We start from the raw sequence: 15,902 nt of genomic DNA on the forward strand, positions 1-15,902 counted from the left end.
ATAACTAAGAAATAATAAAATTAATTTATACTTTATTATATCAGACAGTTTCTTATATATAATAATATACTGATATTTTTTTTTATTTAAAGTGCAATTATTGTAGTATATCAATTCGGGAATAATGAAATTGTATTTTAAAGTTAATGATCTCATTTAAATGAGGATTGAGTAGTTGTTTCACGTATACGGGTAGTGTAAAAAAAATAACATAAAACAAAATATTTTGTTCTGTAGAATTTGGTAGGTGAAAAAATGATTGTATTGTTAGTGTTTAGTGTTTCATTGCGTATGATATGGTAGGTGAAAAAAAATAAATGTAAAATGTGTCTCATGTATATTGTGTTGGGGTCTAGCACTTTCTGTAGTATAAAAAAATATCAAACTATATAAAAACCAAAACCATGTATGAAAAAAAATAGATGAATGCTACAGTGCCTTTGAGATTGTGCCTAACTTATCAAAAAAGGCAAATAGATAATATTTAATAAGTTTTAAATATTTTACTTTTTTATTTTAAACATTTTATTTTTTACTTTTAAAAGCAAGTTAGACAATTTAGACACCATAATAAAAGGTACCATAAAACTCACCAAAAAAATAAAACTAAAACTGAAATTTCAGACCACATACAATATTAAATATAAATTTAATAATAAAAATGTTTAATTAATCTGTTGGTCCCTATAGTTTCGTAAAATTTTCAATTAGGTCTCTATACATTTTTTCCTTTTAATTGAGTTCTTGCACTAATTTTTTTTTAATTGGGTTCCTACCCTTTTTTTTTTCTCTTTTTATTTAGGTCCCTACAGCAATTCTTTTTTTTTAGTTGGGTCCCTGTATAATTAAGCCAATTACTATTAAGAGTGATTTAAATGAAAAAAGATTTAGTGTAAGGATCTAATTAAAAAGAAAAAAAGTATAAAGATCTAATTGAAAATTTTATGAAACTAAAGGGACCAACAAAATAGTTAAACAAAAAAAATAGAATGATAAAATATAAAAAAAATGTATTATAAATAGTTTTATTTTGATTAAAAAATCGTATGAACCTTTTGAATAGTCTTATTTTGATATGACAATGAAATCAATATTTTGTTATTTTTTATTTTGTTATATTAAGATTTAAGAAAATAGATAGTACTTGATAGGATAAAAGATGTTAATTATTTAATTTGGAGCTTATGTCGTAAGAATAGAAAACTCTCCGCTCTCTGTTGGGAAGAATGGTACTCAACCAGTTTGCGATCTGTCCTCCACCGCTACATCCCGTACCAATTTAGACAGAATTGTGAAAACGCTTATTCAGGTTAGAGTAGCAAGAAGTTGTAATTGAGTAATTTTAGTTGCATTTCAATTTATTTAGATAACTTACCCTCAATTTTTTGAAAGAGCCAAAAAAGATTTATGATATAAAGAACAAATTTAATAATTTTACTTATAATTTTTAATAATGACGTAAAACATTTAAAATAAAGCATGTAAATTACAAATCGAATAGGAAGTTAATCATTTTCAAGTAATTTCAGTGAATATCGGTAAATTATTTTAAATTTATGCTGTTAATGTTAGAAATTTAACCCCCAATTGTCTAAAAAATGAGAATATGCATAAGTAAGAGTTAGTTTCACTTATATTTAGAAAACTAAGCATAAATTTAGTACTTAACTAATGGACTAATGTTAAAAAAACAGAATGTGATAACATATTATTTATTAAGAGGAATAAAAGTATGCCTTAATATTCATCTTAAGGCATCTGTTATTATATGAATCTGTTACAATACCATATGAGGTTAAAGTTTTCCATATATTATTGTAAAATAAAGTTTAGATTTACATATAACAATCAAATAAGTTTCTTGCAACTATAACAGAGGCTTAAAAAAATATTAAATAGCTTGATTTTTTATGTAATACCCCGTTGGAAAATATTAGCGCTACTGATTTAGTTTTAACTTTCACAAATAGCCAAGGTTTTCCAAGTAAAGGGCTTGATGGTATCTATTGAATCGATGTATGGCTTGCCTTGACCACGATAAACTCATTTGTGACTTTTGAAACACAACATTCAAACTGGGGAAGGGTGGAAGAATTAACATTTGCCGGGTCTAGTGGGCACGGAGCAACCTAAAGCGGGTGCACATCGGATCAGAGTCATCACCCCCTCTCTGTGGGCCATACTCCGTCGTACACGTCTTGTCTGGAGAAGAAAAAGCTAAGGCGCACAGAGGCAAGTTTGCTTATATAGGGATCCCTCATTGCACCTCCACGTTCATCCAACTCCATATCTTCTCCTCACTCCATATTTCCAAACCTCCGCTGCTGTGTTCCTTACTATGTCGTTAGCCATGGGGGATGAGCAAGTTGTGCCGAATGATTCTCAACTATCGGAAGAAGGAAATGGGTACGTTCTCTAACGAAATAGGGATTCTTATTTTGCACTTCCACTCGTAGTTAGATGCGATTGTTAACTCTGAAGTAACCTTCTCTTTGTTCTCTGTAGGCGGGTTCTCTCGACTCAGTGCCCTACCAACGCACAATCAGCCACTGACGTTGGAATCATCAACGTCAACCCAGAGTTGCCCGTCCCCGTGGTCAGTATCCGAAACCCTTGGAAACCCGTGTTGATTTGTTGTTTTTGTAGAATATGTTGTTTGGATAATGGACCTAAGACCTATTGTGTGTGATTGGTTTAACACAGCAGCCACTTGAGGGAGTTACGAAGACAACTGAGGGTCAACAGGGCCGAGCCGACATTATCTCGGACGTTCTCCGAAGCATCCTAGATGCCGTTGAGGTTCCTGCCTGACACCATTATTTCATTACTTGTTTTAGTAAAGTCGAGGGGGTTTTGGTGAAACAAAAATAAACGGTGATAATGCATGAAGTGTACATGGGGGTGGCACAAAAGTTATAAATGTTAGCATATATTTTGGTCAACACAGGGATCCGACACATGTAGTGTACATGATGTGGGAGTCTGACTTTGTAGGGCCCCTTTTAAGCATAACCAAATTTTTTTTATCAAATGCAACCGATGAAAGTCTTCATCAAGTATGTTTTGTCGTCCGCGAAGATGCTCAATCTCAATTAAATATGTCTTGTTTTGTGGCCTTGTAGCTTTAATAATTGGTGGAACCCATTGTGAAAAGTTTTAGTTTTTTCTTTTTGTATGCAGAGGATCGATGCTAGATCAGTTACTCTGGAAGCAAACTTTGTTGAACTTCAGCGTTTGCTCAAGGTTCGGAACTCAAGCGGTGTGACCCCCTTGATTGTAACTACAGGAACTACCACTGTGACAACATATGCGAGAAACAATCACAGTGTTGGGAGAGGACACCCAGACACGGGAACCACTCCCACCACAAGATGTCAAGGGATTCAGAAGATCCACACCTACACCCACCTGATCAATGCAGCCAATAAAGGGAAGGGTCTTATAGAAAGCAATTCCGGGTACATGTGCGATGTCATAATCCCCAACTCCCCTGGTTACGATGATGACGTTGTCATCGACGAGAACCTATCTACCCCACCTCCAGTTGTTGGCAGGCGGCAGATGGAACTGCAAATTGGGTCTATGATGCATTGGGAAACTGGCACACCTAAGCTGAGCCTTGGCGGGAACACTACACGCCGCTGTCCCGATCAACGGTCAACTGATAAGGTGTACACATATAACTCCCAACATTTCTCCATGTGTTACAGCTGTGTGTCCAACTTTTTGATACAACATCTCTGGCAGTTGATTTAAGCTAATTTGTTCCCAGATCATGCAGGCCTTTAATGACCTCCCTGGTTTTCAGCAACTTGACTGCACAAGTGTCGTGTGTGAGTTATTCTCGGATGCAGCTACACCGATGCCTCTACCCAAGATACCTAAGGTGGAGCAAGCAAGTCCCATCTCAGACCATCCCAAACTGCCGATATCTACGGTTGATGATGCAAACGAGATCCTACCAGAGTTGGCGGGAAAGTCGGTAGCTCCGCCGAGGCAGGGTGGGAGCGGGGTCAGGCGTCCTGGACTGATCTCACGGCTTGACTCACCTATCTATCTCATACCAATGGTAACAAAGGAAAACTGTGGAAACCTTATTAATTCAAGTGTAAGTATGGTCTGCATACTATGCAGTTTTTCTGTTGATTGCAGAGCTATGAGATGGTTTTCGACCCAACTGCGGATATGGATCTCACCTACGACGAGTGCCGCATCGCTGCGTATCTTTACGGCAAGACAGAAGACCTTAAGTGAGTCCTTCCGTCATTTGACATTATTTTGCCTATCCTGATTGCCAGTTTATATAGCCAAACCGGTGTGGAATATCTTAATTAATTTCATTTTTCTTTGTTGCAGTGAGGTAGTCTTCAAATTTTATGAGTTGGAGGTCGCCAGGGGCATGTTCCACTCTTTGATCCCAAAATTTGTTCCCCACTCTGATGTAAGTGACTCCAACTAAACATAAATGACCTGCTGATATACGAACTTCGTCGGTGATGACTTGCATGTTGTTGTTGGTTAATGGGTTCCTCGTATTGGAAATGGCAGATTGTGAACATTGTTGTCCTGTTTGCTTCTCTAAGAGCATCAAGAGAAACTCCCATTCGTTTTTGGTTCCTCCCAAGTCCCTTCGCTGTTGATGTCCTTCAGCTGAGGCCCATCGACATGATAGTCAAAAAATACCTGTGTCGCTGGATGCCTGCCACAACTAAACTGGAGAAGGTATAATTTAAAGATCTTTGGTTTCAAATTCAGATTCCATAATGTTAGGGTGCTAGGCGAATGTGGGGAAACCATATTTTGTGATCATGGCAGGTTATTATTCCCATATGTGAACCCAGTCATTCATGGTATATTATGGTAGTCCACGTCAAACAAGGCAAGGTTTACGCTCTTGATATCACCAAGACTGAAGAAACCATGGAACGTAGAGAGCGCAACATGCGTACAATCGTAAGCTCCTTGGCCTTTCACATAGTTTTCTAACGACTTCATGACTTCCGTGTGGTGTGTAACTACTTTGCCAAGCAACTAACCGTTGTAACATGTTTCATGCAGATGATAACTTTGTCACAAATTTTCAAGCAAGAGCAGAATCTTAGCAGCTTCACAGAGATCTCTCCTGATCCTACAACTTGGGGACCCATTAATTATCCCAAAGGAGTACCCAACCAACCAAACAGGTGCTTTAACGATTTATTTAGTGATAGTCTATGTCATGTGCAACTATTATTGCCAAACCGGTATTTAGTTTGCTAATTCCGGGTTCTAACAAGTCATTTCTGTGAAAACCAGCAACGATTCCGCTGTGTGGTGCCTTTACTGGCTACTGAATGACGGGTTACTTGACCCTAGGAGGCTTGGTGTCATGATGAATGGAAAGGTGAGAATGAAAACTGCAACAACTATCATCTTGTCTGACTGGAACCAGAAGAAGCAGGCTGTGGATCAGGAGGCAGAGAAGCTGTGGGGCACCCTCATGCGCGCTCATGACTAGTTTCCATGGTCATGGACGCATGCAACATGGCCGTCTCATATGTGCATGTGTTGTGAATGGTTATAATTTGTAAAATAGCTTAGTAAGGTTTGATATGTATAAAGCCTATGACTCTAATGGATCTCAATTGGATGGTAAAGTGTGGAAACGAGTGGTCCTTCCACTATGGCAGGAGCACCCATATCAACACATTACCCTTTTGCAATCAAGGTGGAAAAGACCAAATCCTTTTGACTATAGTACTTATGTTTGGTGTCCTTGTTCATTTAGGATGGTATTTACAGTATCAAAGATGGGTGTCATTATGACAACTTTTGTGTAAGGTATGTGTATGAGTTAAGAATGATGCATCAAGCATGATAGTCATCATGACTCTGTTTATGTAAGGTATGTATCTGAGCTAAGCATGATAGTCATTATAACTTTATTTAACCAAAATCTAGATTGATACATCCTGTGTGGCTACATGTTTTCTTTCAGTCCTCTGATCCATGGAGGGGCATGGATATTTCAGCTAAAAGTGCTTAGTATATTTGGACTTTATTGTTTGAGCGCACATTAATGCACCGTGCGACTCACTCAAATAATGCTATATTTGGTGCCCAGATAGAAACAAAGTAAATGTAAGCGAATGCTAAAAAGTTTGAGTTTATTTAGATAATCAAATATTAGAATATCATCTGATCTGATCATGGGAAATTTGGTTTCACAATTATCATCACACATGAAACAATTATTATTTTGTTCGCGAGCAGTACCTTAACTTAGTAATTTAGTATAGATTTTGAGCACTAGTTTATGTACTGTAATGATTAACATGAAATTTCATATAAAGTTTAGAGTGGTAATTCCAACGAAGGCTGTATCAAAAAAATTAAATACATTGCACACGTAGTTGGTTCAGAACTGCATGGTAAAGACTATTTACAATTTCCACGTTGAAAGAATTAAGACCATTTATATACAGCGAATTAAGCAAATATGAAGGTCCCTCTACAACGGCACAGTAGGTCATATATTTTCCTTTCCATGCTTTGTGATGAACCCACATCTCCATAGGAAGTTCTGGCTTCATTGGCCGAAGTGCTTGCAGGGAACAAAACCTAATTCATCCAAGATTCACAAACTTCTAGAGCTTTCTTCCATATAGCCAAGACTACTCACTCAACAGCAAACGATTCCAAATACAATTTTGCATTGTACTGCAAGATCTGGACATCCAAAATTATTATATATTTAGAAAAGACAACAGAAAGAGCGGCAGAATACAGTATAACTATTTTCATTCTCAGGCATATTCCAAAACCAATAAAAGCCTCTTGGGGAAACTGCGGCTCAGTAGATGTCAAAATATTTTGCAAAATCTGCAATGCAAAAAAAAATGTCAGAGGAGAAAATAGGATTACAAGGAACTTTGAAGGTTTGTTTTAACGAATTAAAGCAGAAGTAGCCTCTTCGAAAACCTGCAGTTGACTATTTCCATCAAATAGTGGCTTCCCAGTGATTAGTTGGTACAATATTGCCCCTACACTCCATAAATCAGCCTGCAATTACAATACAATTTTACTTTTTCATTCTTGTTAAAAAAGAAGAAGGAGTAACAAAGATTTGCATGTACAATCCAATATTGGTTCTAACTATCATCACCATGGCATCGTATTTTTTATTTTAAATTATTTCTGGAGCCATGTAAAATGGTGAACCACACAGAGTGTCAGCCGAATCCTGGGGTGTGAGAGATCTAGTATACCAGCAAATTAGTATAAGGAGTAAACAAAGTTATAGTATTCTTGATTCCATCCTGTTGGAATTAAAAACCATTGGAGAACCAAATATAGGAAAACAGTTTGAATGCTTGCCAGGGAGAGAGAGTGACAGGGAGAGAAAGAAAACAGGAAAGCGGGGTGGGGGGTGTTCCACAAGTTAAGAAGGTGCAGCATCAAGGATCAAACAATGTCATGGTAGCATATCATAAATGATATTCATATTTAAATGTCAAACAGTGTTGTTTATGGATAGTTTCCCCACTGGAGATGGCTGAGTGTCATGTAAATCTGCCATCAATCATGTATGAAGAAGCAAGACACAGCATCCTTTTTCAGAAAAATATTATTAGGTCATTCTAGCATAACAACACGCAAGTGATAAGTATAAAATGTAAAGAGTAAAGGTAAATAAATGCCAACTTCACGGATCTGAAATGTTTGTCACCGAATTCACAGATACTTAACTATATGCACTAGTAATATGCAACTGAGCAACACCCATATATAAAGGTTTTCAACAACAAGTGCTATATAACAAAGTTACTACAACTAGTCAACGGTAAATGGAGCCACAAGAAGCGACAACATTCCCCCTAATATACTAGTACCACTAAAATGAACATATGCCACTCCGGAGCATATCAAAGGTCGCCAAGTGACACAGCCTCCGGGTTGTTGGAAGGAACATCTTCCTGCACCACCTGCATGAGAAACATGTAGTCACATTTTAACCAAAGACGTGCACCAATTATTCATGGAATTAAATGTAATATGCTACATCAAAGAACGGGCCCATGCAGCAGAAAAGAAACGAGAACCTGATCATCTTTACCTGGATACCTCGAACTCTCTTATTCACGCCCACACACGGCTGGCCACCCTCCTGACCTGCACGATTTGGACAACGGGTCCTTCGATGACCGAGTCGGCCACAGTTGCTGCACTTGCGCCGTTTTTTCCCGGTCGATGCGGATGCCTGGCTGAGTCGACCTGTACCCTTTGTTCTCACGCTGATGGGGTCCTTCACTCGTTGTTCCTCCGCCGTTACTCCAACGTCTTCCGCGGGCCTAAGGCCATTCTTAATTTCCAAGCAGATTGTGTCAGTTAGTACCTTATGTGAGTAGTACTTGAAGTCCTCATCGCTCATGCATGCAACCCGGCCTAGTCGTGTGCATAGCTGAGCAAAAGCTCCCAGCCGGGACCTATACGTTGTTGTTTGCTCCTGTGTTTCATTTCCAGTGCAATTTAAGCCATAGTGCAACTTTGCTGTCTTCGACCATCTGCGGAGCACAAGCGTATTGGGAATGATAGTATAATCCAAGCGCACCAACACAGCTAGTATGTGGACACAGGGCAGTCCGAATGATTCCATTCTCAGGCAGGTGCAGCTGAATTTGTTACCCACATGTTGCCTCGAAACCTCCCACTTCTTTTCCGGCCTGCGATATTTTTGAACAACATATACTTCACCCTCAGCATTTTCATTGCATCCACATATGTGAATTCGAACGCACCTTTTAAGAGCTTCACGAAATCTCCAAAACATCTCCCGTGTGTACTTTATCCACCCATCCTTCTCAAGCTCAACAAACTCAGTTTGCAAGACTGGAGTTCCATACCATGAACGAAATTCAAGCTCGTCTTCATTGTCTCGCAAGAAATCAATGCATCTTTGGAAGTTTGTGACAAATTCAAGGACCCCGTATCTACTCTCCACAAACCTGCCTAACTTGGCATGTAGAGACTCACAACGGGACGTTGTCCGTATGCCGGCAAAAAATCGGCCTCTGATGTATGCAGTCGCCCATGCAGTTTTTTTGCGGTACAAATCCTTCACCCATTCGACTTCACGAACCCCACACTCATCCAGCATCGCCTCCCATTGTGCCTCGAACTCGTCAACCTCCATGTCCGCAAGCATGCAGTGTCTAAATAGCTGGGTGAATCGTGAGTCACATATATTGGAGGTCGCATTACGAAGCAAATGCCAAGCACATAGCCTGTGATGGGTTTCGGGAAATACATGACGTATAGCATTTCGCATCGAGGTATCTCCATCTGTGATGACTGCCTTAGGGGCCTTTCCTTCCATGCATTCCAAAAACTGCTGCAGAACCCAGATGTAGGACTCTTGCGTTTCACACGAGACCATTGCACATCCGAAGACACATGTTTGGTTGTGGTGGTTAACTCCCGAGAACACAACAACAGGCAAATTGTACTTGTTTCGGCCGTAAGTAGCATCGAAGGCTAGAACATCTCCGAATATTGAATAGTCGAAATGACTGCGCCCGTCACTCCAAAATAGGTCACAAAGATTGTTTTCAGACCCAACCTTGTACCTCCAAAATATTCTGTTGTCTACACGGGAAACACCTTCCAAGTATCGAATTGCAGCGCTTACATCTCCATTTTGCATTTCTCTTTGTCGCCTCACCTCATTATACATGTCTTGCTTTGTGAATGTCACAAGGTTAAAGCCCCCAAGCTGTGCCGCGAAGGACTCATATATTTTAGGAATGCTGATACCAACCTCCCTCAAGCTAGTCATTTGTGCAATCTCTACTTCAGATAGCCGCCTGTGCGACCTCAAGTAATCGACGAACTTGCCAGATGCGAGTTCATGATTATGCTCATCCACAAACCGAGACACGTACCATTTGCCACTCCCATCTTTTCTCTTTATCCTCATCTCGGCAAGGCAACCACAACGAGTCACAATCTTGTGCTCCCGTTTTCGATTAGCCATCTCTAGCCATTTCTTCTCCCGATACCCTTGCCTATTGCACACAAATGTGTATCGCACAATATCCCCTGCACTATTTGTTACCTTCCTCCCTTGCCTCATAGAAAACCCCTTTAATCGGCTATAGTTATTATAAAAGGATTTGGCTTCATCTGGACTGTTAAATTCCATTCGAAGAACATCATCTGGCCCCACTCCTTCATCCGAATCGAACCCTTCGTTACGCCCGTCATCCTTACTTTCATAGTCACCAAAGTATTCCTCCGCTTCAATTCCCATGTCATATAATGCTTCCTGTATAATTAATGAAATCCATTATTCATCATCGGGGACACGGGTGGTCAAAAAAACCAGTTTAACAAAACTGAACATAAACTGCTCTAATAAACCAGAATTTTTAAACAAAATCAGTAAACTGAAACTATACTTTTTGAATAAAAACGAGTTTGCTAAAACCAATTTTTTATGGTTCAATTAGGTTTAAACCCAACAAAACTGGTATCTAATTTCACTAAAGTAATGTCAATACTAAGCACTTTTTCGACTGTTGGTAGCGTAAAATGACTATGACGTGATGTACAGGTGCCATAGTCTGTGCTTTAATTTCATTTCTCATGTCTTAATAGTTTCTGATTGGTGTTAAAAGATTAGTTTGCCAATAAGACAGCCTCAAGAATTAATAATTATCCTATGGCATTAAAAAAATTGGTCCTATTTTATAAGCTCACTCAAAGTGAGGATTAACTTATTAATTACATACTACTTTGAAGGCTAAAATAATCATAAGTTTAATTAAAAAGTCATTTTTTTTCAGCTATTATCAACTAATCTTTTTTAAATAAATTTTGTATCTTAAATTCTGTTCTGAATTTCATATTTTAAGATTGAAATTCTAATTATAAATCCTCCGCTAAAAGTCAAGGAGCTATAACTCAAATGACATAATCTCTTCGTATCCACCTAAAGGTCTCGGATTCGAGTCTAACTCCTATTTTTGAAAAAAAAAAAATCCTCCACTAAAAAATTAAAAATTTTTTAATGTTAATTAATAAATAGTTTTTCCTTTACTTATTCTCATTTTTCCACAAACAATGCTGCCTCATTACAAGGAGCATAGTTTAGTTTGGCAATGAATGGTGCCATTTGAAGAAGTAGGTAGATATCGATCTTGCCTAATCTTAAAGAAGAGTAAAAATATTACAAACTCTTCTTGCTATAATTGAAGCAAGAAAACTTGTCTTACTTCACTCCAAAGCCAGCTTCTTGGCATTGACCATCTACTAGAGAATATGATCATGGGAATATTAGTGGAAATCTAGCTTGTGAAAACTGAAGATTAAACAAAATACAACAAGAAAAGACTCTGAATTCTGGTGGGTTAGAAATAGATTAGATTAGAGAATATGATTGAGCAACAAGTGCGAATGTGACTAATTTTGTTGGCAACAGGAATGTTCTGAAGGCCACCATCGATGTACCTGAAGCTGATGAAATGAACTTTTACTGCACCCATCTTGATCATCTTGATGAGAATTGGAGGATGAAGCAGATTAATGTAATAATCCAGTCTAATAATGATGAGCCTCACATCTTAGCTGGAGGACTTAACTCACTTGATGAATCAGATTACTCACAAGAAAGATGGACTGATATTGTTAAGGTATATTCTTATCCATAAGCTTTCAAGTTTTAACCATAGTCAAATGTAAATATGAGAAATTAAAATGGGGTTAATGTCCAAAGTGGCTTCCTAATAAGTCACACGATAGTCAAATTAGTCATTAAAACATTCCATAAAACAATTTAGTTTACATCCAAAGGGATTATCATTGATTTACGTAATTGGAAGTAACTGAAATGATTTACAGTGAAACGTAGAAACCGATCACTGATTCAATCCGAGTAACTCCAGACAGGGACGGATCCAGAAAGTTTAGTATGGAGGGGCAGAATTTTAGATAAATTTTTTTCATTTCATAAAAATAATTAACATATACTTATTAGAGTTAATTTTTTAAAAATTTTATTTTTAATATGATAGTTACATAAAAAAAATATAACAATATCAATAGTACATTATAAAATTATAAAGTACCAATAATTTATAGCGTGTTTAGTTAAAAATGATCACATATCTTATTAATTAAAATTAATTCTTTCAAAAAATTTTAAAAATTTGAAAATAAATGACAAATTATTAATTATTTGAAAGACACAATACCTTTATAGAATACAAGATATAAGATATTTTTATAAAAGTTTTTCTTTCAACAACGTAAATTTAGAAGAAAAATAAGTAATTTTTTATAAGAAAAAAATATCTAAAGTACATCATGTGATTACCAAAATATAACTACGTAAGTTATTATTAATATAATAATATAAATTTTAAATATGTTAATATAAAATAAACAAATAATTTATTTTAAATAAATATAGAGATTATTATATAAAAACTAATTTAAAAGTTACAAAGACTTGAGGGTATGATATTAAATTAGTTAAGTGAAAAATATTAGTGAATTAAATAATTAAGACATAAATCTATTACATAATAAAAAATAATACATATAAAAATACTAAATTATATAATATTTTTTATTTTTTTAAATACATATCTCATATATAAATATAGTTTCTAAAAATTTTGGGGGGGCCGAGGCCACTACTCGCCCCCCTCTAGGTCCGTCCCTGACTCCAGAGGATATACCTCAACAGAAAACTAAGAGTAATGACACAAACTTAAGTCAAGTTAGTCCTACGTATGATTTGATATTATTTTTTCCCTTTGTTTTGTTTTTCAGTACTCTGAAGAGATTGGAAAACCAATACCAAAGGTTGAAGTGATGAAATATCTAAAGAGTAAGCACTACACGGATGCTAAGGACTATTCACGGGAATGTGAATCTGTTGTGATGATTGCCAAAGGACAAAGTAAAACAAGAATACCTTAAGCTTTTAATTATGTGACATACATTTCATCAATTTTGAAAACTCCTTAATCCTCAAAATTATAATGCAGGTGTGCAAGGGACATGTAAGTATGGAACAAGGATAGATTACATATTATCATCATCAGATTCAACATATAAGTTCGTAGCAGGGTCCTATCTTGTGCTTTCTTGCTAAGGGACTTCAGATCATCACATAGTCAAAGTTGATGTGGTTAAAGAAAATAATAGCATTCTAAACAGTAGTCCTCGTCAAGAAGAAAATAATAATGTAACAAAGAAGCAGCAGAGAATGAAAACACAGCCAAGTCCATCAACTTGTATATGGAACAAAAACACATACGGGAGAGATATAGATTGAGTTTCTTATTTTTCTTTTTCTTCTCTTTAATTTGCTTACATTAATCATTGCTGAATTTAACTATAGTTTCGAAGATGGGGCAGTTCAGTTAGTTTTAATTTGTTCATGCTTCCTAATCCTCTAATCATATGTGTTCTGTATAAATCTGTGTTTCCTAAAAGACAAAAGATTTACAAGATTATTGAGAGGCAAAATGTCATGTCTTACACATTTTTCTTTTGTTATTTCTTTTTGGAGTTGTATAGCTTTTGGTTTTTGATTTATGAACTCAAACAACCATTATTTATTTATTTCTCTCTTTTGATAATAAGGGCCCCATTGCTTTCATCACATAATACAAATGGGGAATAGTAGAAGGCTAATATTTTTAGTGTAAAAGGAAAAAAAGAAAGTTGATTAGTGTTAATTCAAATATAAGGTAAAAACAAAAAAAAATTTTATTACCAGAATAAAAATATCTAAAGAATCTTTTGATAGAACATAGGTTATAATCAAAGAAGTCACAAAAATTGGTACTTGCATTACCATGGGACATGGGTTGCTGCTGTTTTAGTTTTACTCAAAGAAGTCAACGCCTTAGTAATTGGTGCTATTGATTTAGAGAAACTTGACATTAACTCCAATATTAATGAATCAAAGTCGAAGACTATGGACCATGATCAAGGTACATATAAAGATATATATACATAGAACAGAGAGAACAAGGACTCAAACAAGATGGCAGAAGAGGAATCCATCATAGAGAAGGTGGAAGAGTATACCAAGAACGCAATGTTAAACCTGCCAATAACAACTAATTCGATTCATTAAGAACACCGCTCCCAATCCTGATTTACTATACACATCAAATTTTCAACAAATGCATCTCACACGGCTGCTGCATCATCAGAACTAATATTACCATCTAAATTGACAACTATAACAACACATTATGTTAAAAGGCATATTTTTACTAATTTTCCCTCCCGCGAACACTCCCATAAATCTGACTACAAAGTTGTTGACCCATTTTTTTCCTTCAAGGCTAACATTTAAACCACAGCATATATCACCAACCATGTTACATTCAGAGATTAAATCATACTTTCAAACACTAATAGGAACGTACCTGCTCTTGTAAACCTACACCGCTGCGTTGAACCCAATCATCCCTGCTCCTCACATTCCACTGGCACGTTCCCTCTACAACACCGCTGCAGGACCCCATCCTCTCTGAATAAATTGAAATCATTACAACAATTAGCACAATTGGGTATACTTAATGTGTCATTCACTTTTTCTCTTATTTCTCTACTTTACAGATTTTAAAGTGGAACTCACCTATTGCTCTAAATGCAACGCAATTTGTCGTACTGAGTATTTATCCCACCAACTTCTCCTGCCCAGCACTGCAACCGCCACGCCAGGAACCGTTCAATACCTGACTACATCCACTCAATGAACACATTCAAAGGACACAAACACAGAAATGGAAGACCCCAAGAGCCACCACGTCGGGAAACCCCCTCCCTCCTCTTTGTAAGCTCATCTACTATTGCTCCAACAATCATATCCTTTGGAAAACACAGTTTTCTTTTTATTAAGGCATTTGCCAGGGTCGCCTAAGACCGAGCCGACCCGGAGTCACACCCAAAAGATAAATACAATTTAAAAAGAAAACACTAACAGCAACTACACTCCCTCTTAGTGGAACTTACCTCCCCAATCCTGATGCACATAAGCCTACGTCACTCCTTGAATGAATCCAAGGCCCTACCAGATAAGAATCTTGCTGCTTCAATAGCGGAGGGAGACGGCGACGCAAGGAGTGAGCCACCGGAGAGAAGGTCGCCGGGGAGAGGAGTCGGCTGCTGGAATATCTTCAAATCGGCTCTTCTCCTTGGGAAGATGCCGGAACTCAGCATAGCATTATGCATCTCAACATTGCGTTCCTTTAACAAATATTCCAGCGACATCAAAATTACACCTTCTTCTTCCTCACACTTTCCTAACCTTCCAATCCTCCATAATTGTGGAAAATATCATCTACCCATTACAATACAAATCTGATTACTTTTTTTTTTTAATTACAAATCTTCTTTTTTTTTTTTGGGTATGAGAAACTAAGAGAGAGATGAGAGTTCTTGGAGAGAGATCGAAAAATCTAACTCTATTAATTACAAATCTGATTAGTTATATAACTTTTTTATTTCACATGTTTTTTCTTTTTCAAACCCATCATACAATTTGGGCTAAAAATTATCAACCATTAATTCAAAGAAGTAAGTTAGTCCAAAAAAAAAGGGCATACGATAAAAGCCCATTAGCCAAGAGTCACCACCGGCTTATTTTAATTCGGCTATCTCATAATAAGCTTTCTTTGAGGATTATTTTTAGCCGTCCATTGAGTGTCATTTCATGGTGTTTTTTGTCTTTACACAATATTGTACGTAACAACTTTTTAATTGGCTACCTAATAGTACTTGTCACACCAATGTATCAGTAAAGTGATTGTAACACCTGAAAATTTTCCTATGATATGTTCCACACATAACACATAGGAACAGATACTCGAGCAGAGAGCCTAGGCCCACTTCCCTTA

At 36.8% G+C, this 15,902-nt stretch overlaps 2 protein-coding genes and 1 long non-coding RNA gene across 7 annotated transcripts; 2 read left to right on the forward strand and 1 right to left on the reverse strand.

Moving 5' to 3' along the window:
- Nucleotides 2,002-7,001, forward strand: LOC107640033. Of its 3 annotated transcripts, none has more exons than XM_016343582.2 (11): nt 2,002-2,406; nt 2,506-2,596; nt 2,704-2,799; nt 3,181-3,669; nt 3,773-4,069; nt 4,153-4,250; nt 4,357-4,441; nt 4,549-4,722; nt 4,816-4,953; nt 5,059-5,183; nt 5,296-7,001. In XM_016343582.2, the coding sequence occupies exons 1-11, from the start codon at nt 2,339-2,341 to the stop codon at nt 5,495-5,497; spliced, it is 1,863 nt and encodes a 620-aa protein (XP_016199068.1). In that variant the 5' UTR covers nt 2,002-2,338; the 3' UTR covers nt 5,498-7,001. The 3 variants fall into 3 exon arrangements, with proteins under 3 accessions (XP_016199068.1, XP_020978573.1, XP_020978572.1); XM_021122914.1 differs by having other exon boundaries at nt 3,782-4,069; XM_021122913.1 differs by having other exon boundaries at nt 2,707-2,799.
- Nucleotides 7,643-15,174, reverse strand: LOC107642677 (protein FAR1-RELATED SEQUENCE 5-like). 3 transcript variants are annotated; one of them, XM_021122912.1, is made up of 6 exons: nt 15,019-15,169; nt 14,642-14,874; nt 14,430-14,533; nt 8,778-10,303; nt 8,096-8,702; nt 7,643-7,964 (listed from the first exon to the last, which is right to left on the reverse strand). In XM_021122912.1, exons 3-6 carry the CDS (start codon nt 14,526-14,528, stop codon nt 7,905-7,907), a joined length of 2,292 nt encoding a protein of 763 aa, XP_020978571.1. In that variant the 5' UTR covers nt 14,529-14,533; nt 14,642-14,874; nt 15,019-15,169; the 3' UTR covers nt 7,643-7,904. The 3 variants fall into 3 exon arrangements, with proteins under 3 accessions (XP_020978571.1, XP_016201588.1, XP_016201587.1); XM_016346102.2 differs by having other exon boundaries at nt 8,096-10,303; nt 14,642-14,741; nt 15,019-15,174; XM_016346101.2 differs by having other exon boundaries at nt 8,096-10,303; nt 15,019-15,168.
- Nucleotides 12,563-13,545, forward strand: LOC107642679. Its single transcript, XR_001620682.2, has 2 exons — nt 12,563-12,943; nt 13,032-13,545. It is a non-coding gene; the product is annotated as an uncharacterized LOC107642679 (long non-coding RNA).

This window comes from Arachis ipaensis, chromosome B05 (genome assembly GCF_000816755.2).
Source record: "Arachis ipaensis cultivar K30076 chromosome B05, Araip1.1, whole genome shotgun sequence".
Lineage (NCBI taxonomy): Eukaryota > Viridiplantae > Streptophyta > Magnoliopsida > Fabales > Fabaceae > Arachis > Arachis ipaensis.

Bases quoted from the DNA above. Each gene is read 5' to 3' on its own strand.
- LOC107640033 (XM_016343582.2), top strand. From the start codon at position 2,339: ATGTCGTTAGCCATGGGGGATGAGCAAGTTGTGCCGAATGATTCTCAA. The intron at 2,407-2,505 runs GTACGTTCTCTA...TGTTCTCTGTAG, and splicing joins CTATCGGAAGAAGGAAATGG to GCGGGTTCTCTCGACTCAGT. The intron at 4,251-4,356 runs GTGAGTCCTTCC...TCTTTGTTGCAG, and splicing joins GGCAAGACAGAAGACCTTAA to TGAGGTAGTCTTCAAATTTT.
- LOC107642677 (XM_016346102.2), bottom strand. From the start codon at position 14,528: ATGGGGTCCTGCAGCGGTGTTGTAGAGGGAACGTGCCAGTGGAATGTG. The intron at 10,304-14,429 runs GTACGTTCCTAT...TTAATTATACAG, and splicing joins GTGTAGGTTTACAAGAGCAG to GAAGCATTATATGACATGGG. The intron at 7,965-8,095 runs GTAAAGATGATC...TTTCTCATGCAG, and splicing joins AGAGAGTTCGAGGTATCCAG to GTGGTGCAGGAAGATGTTCC.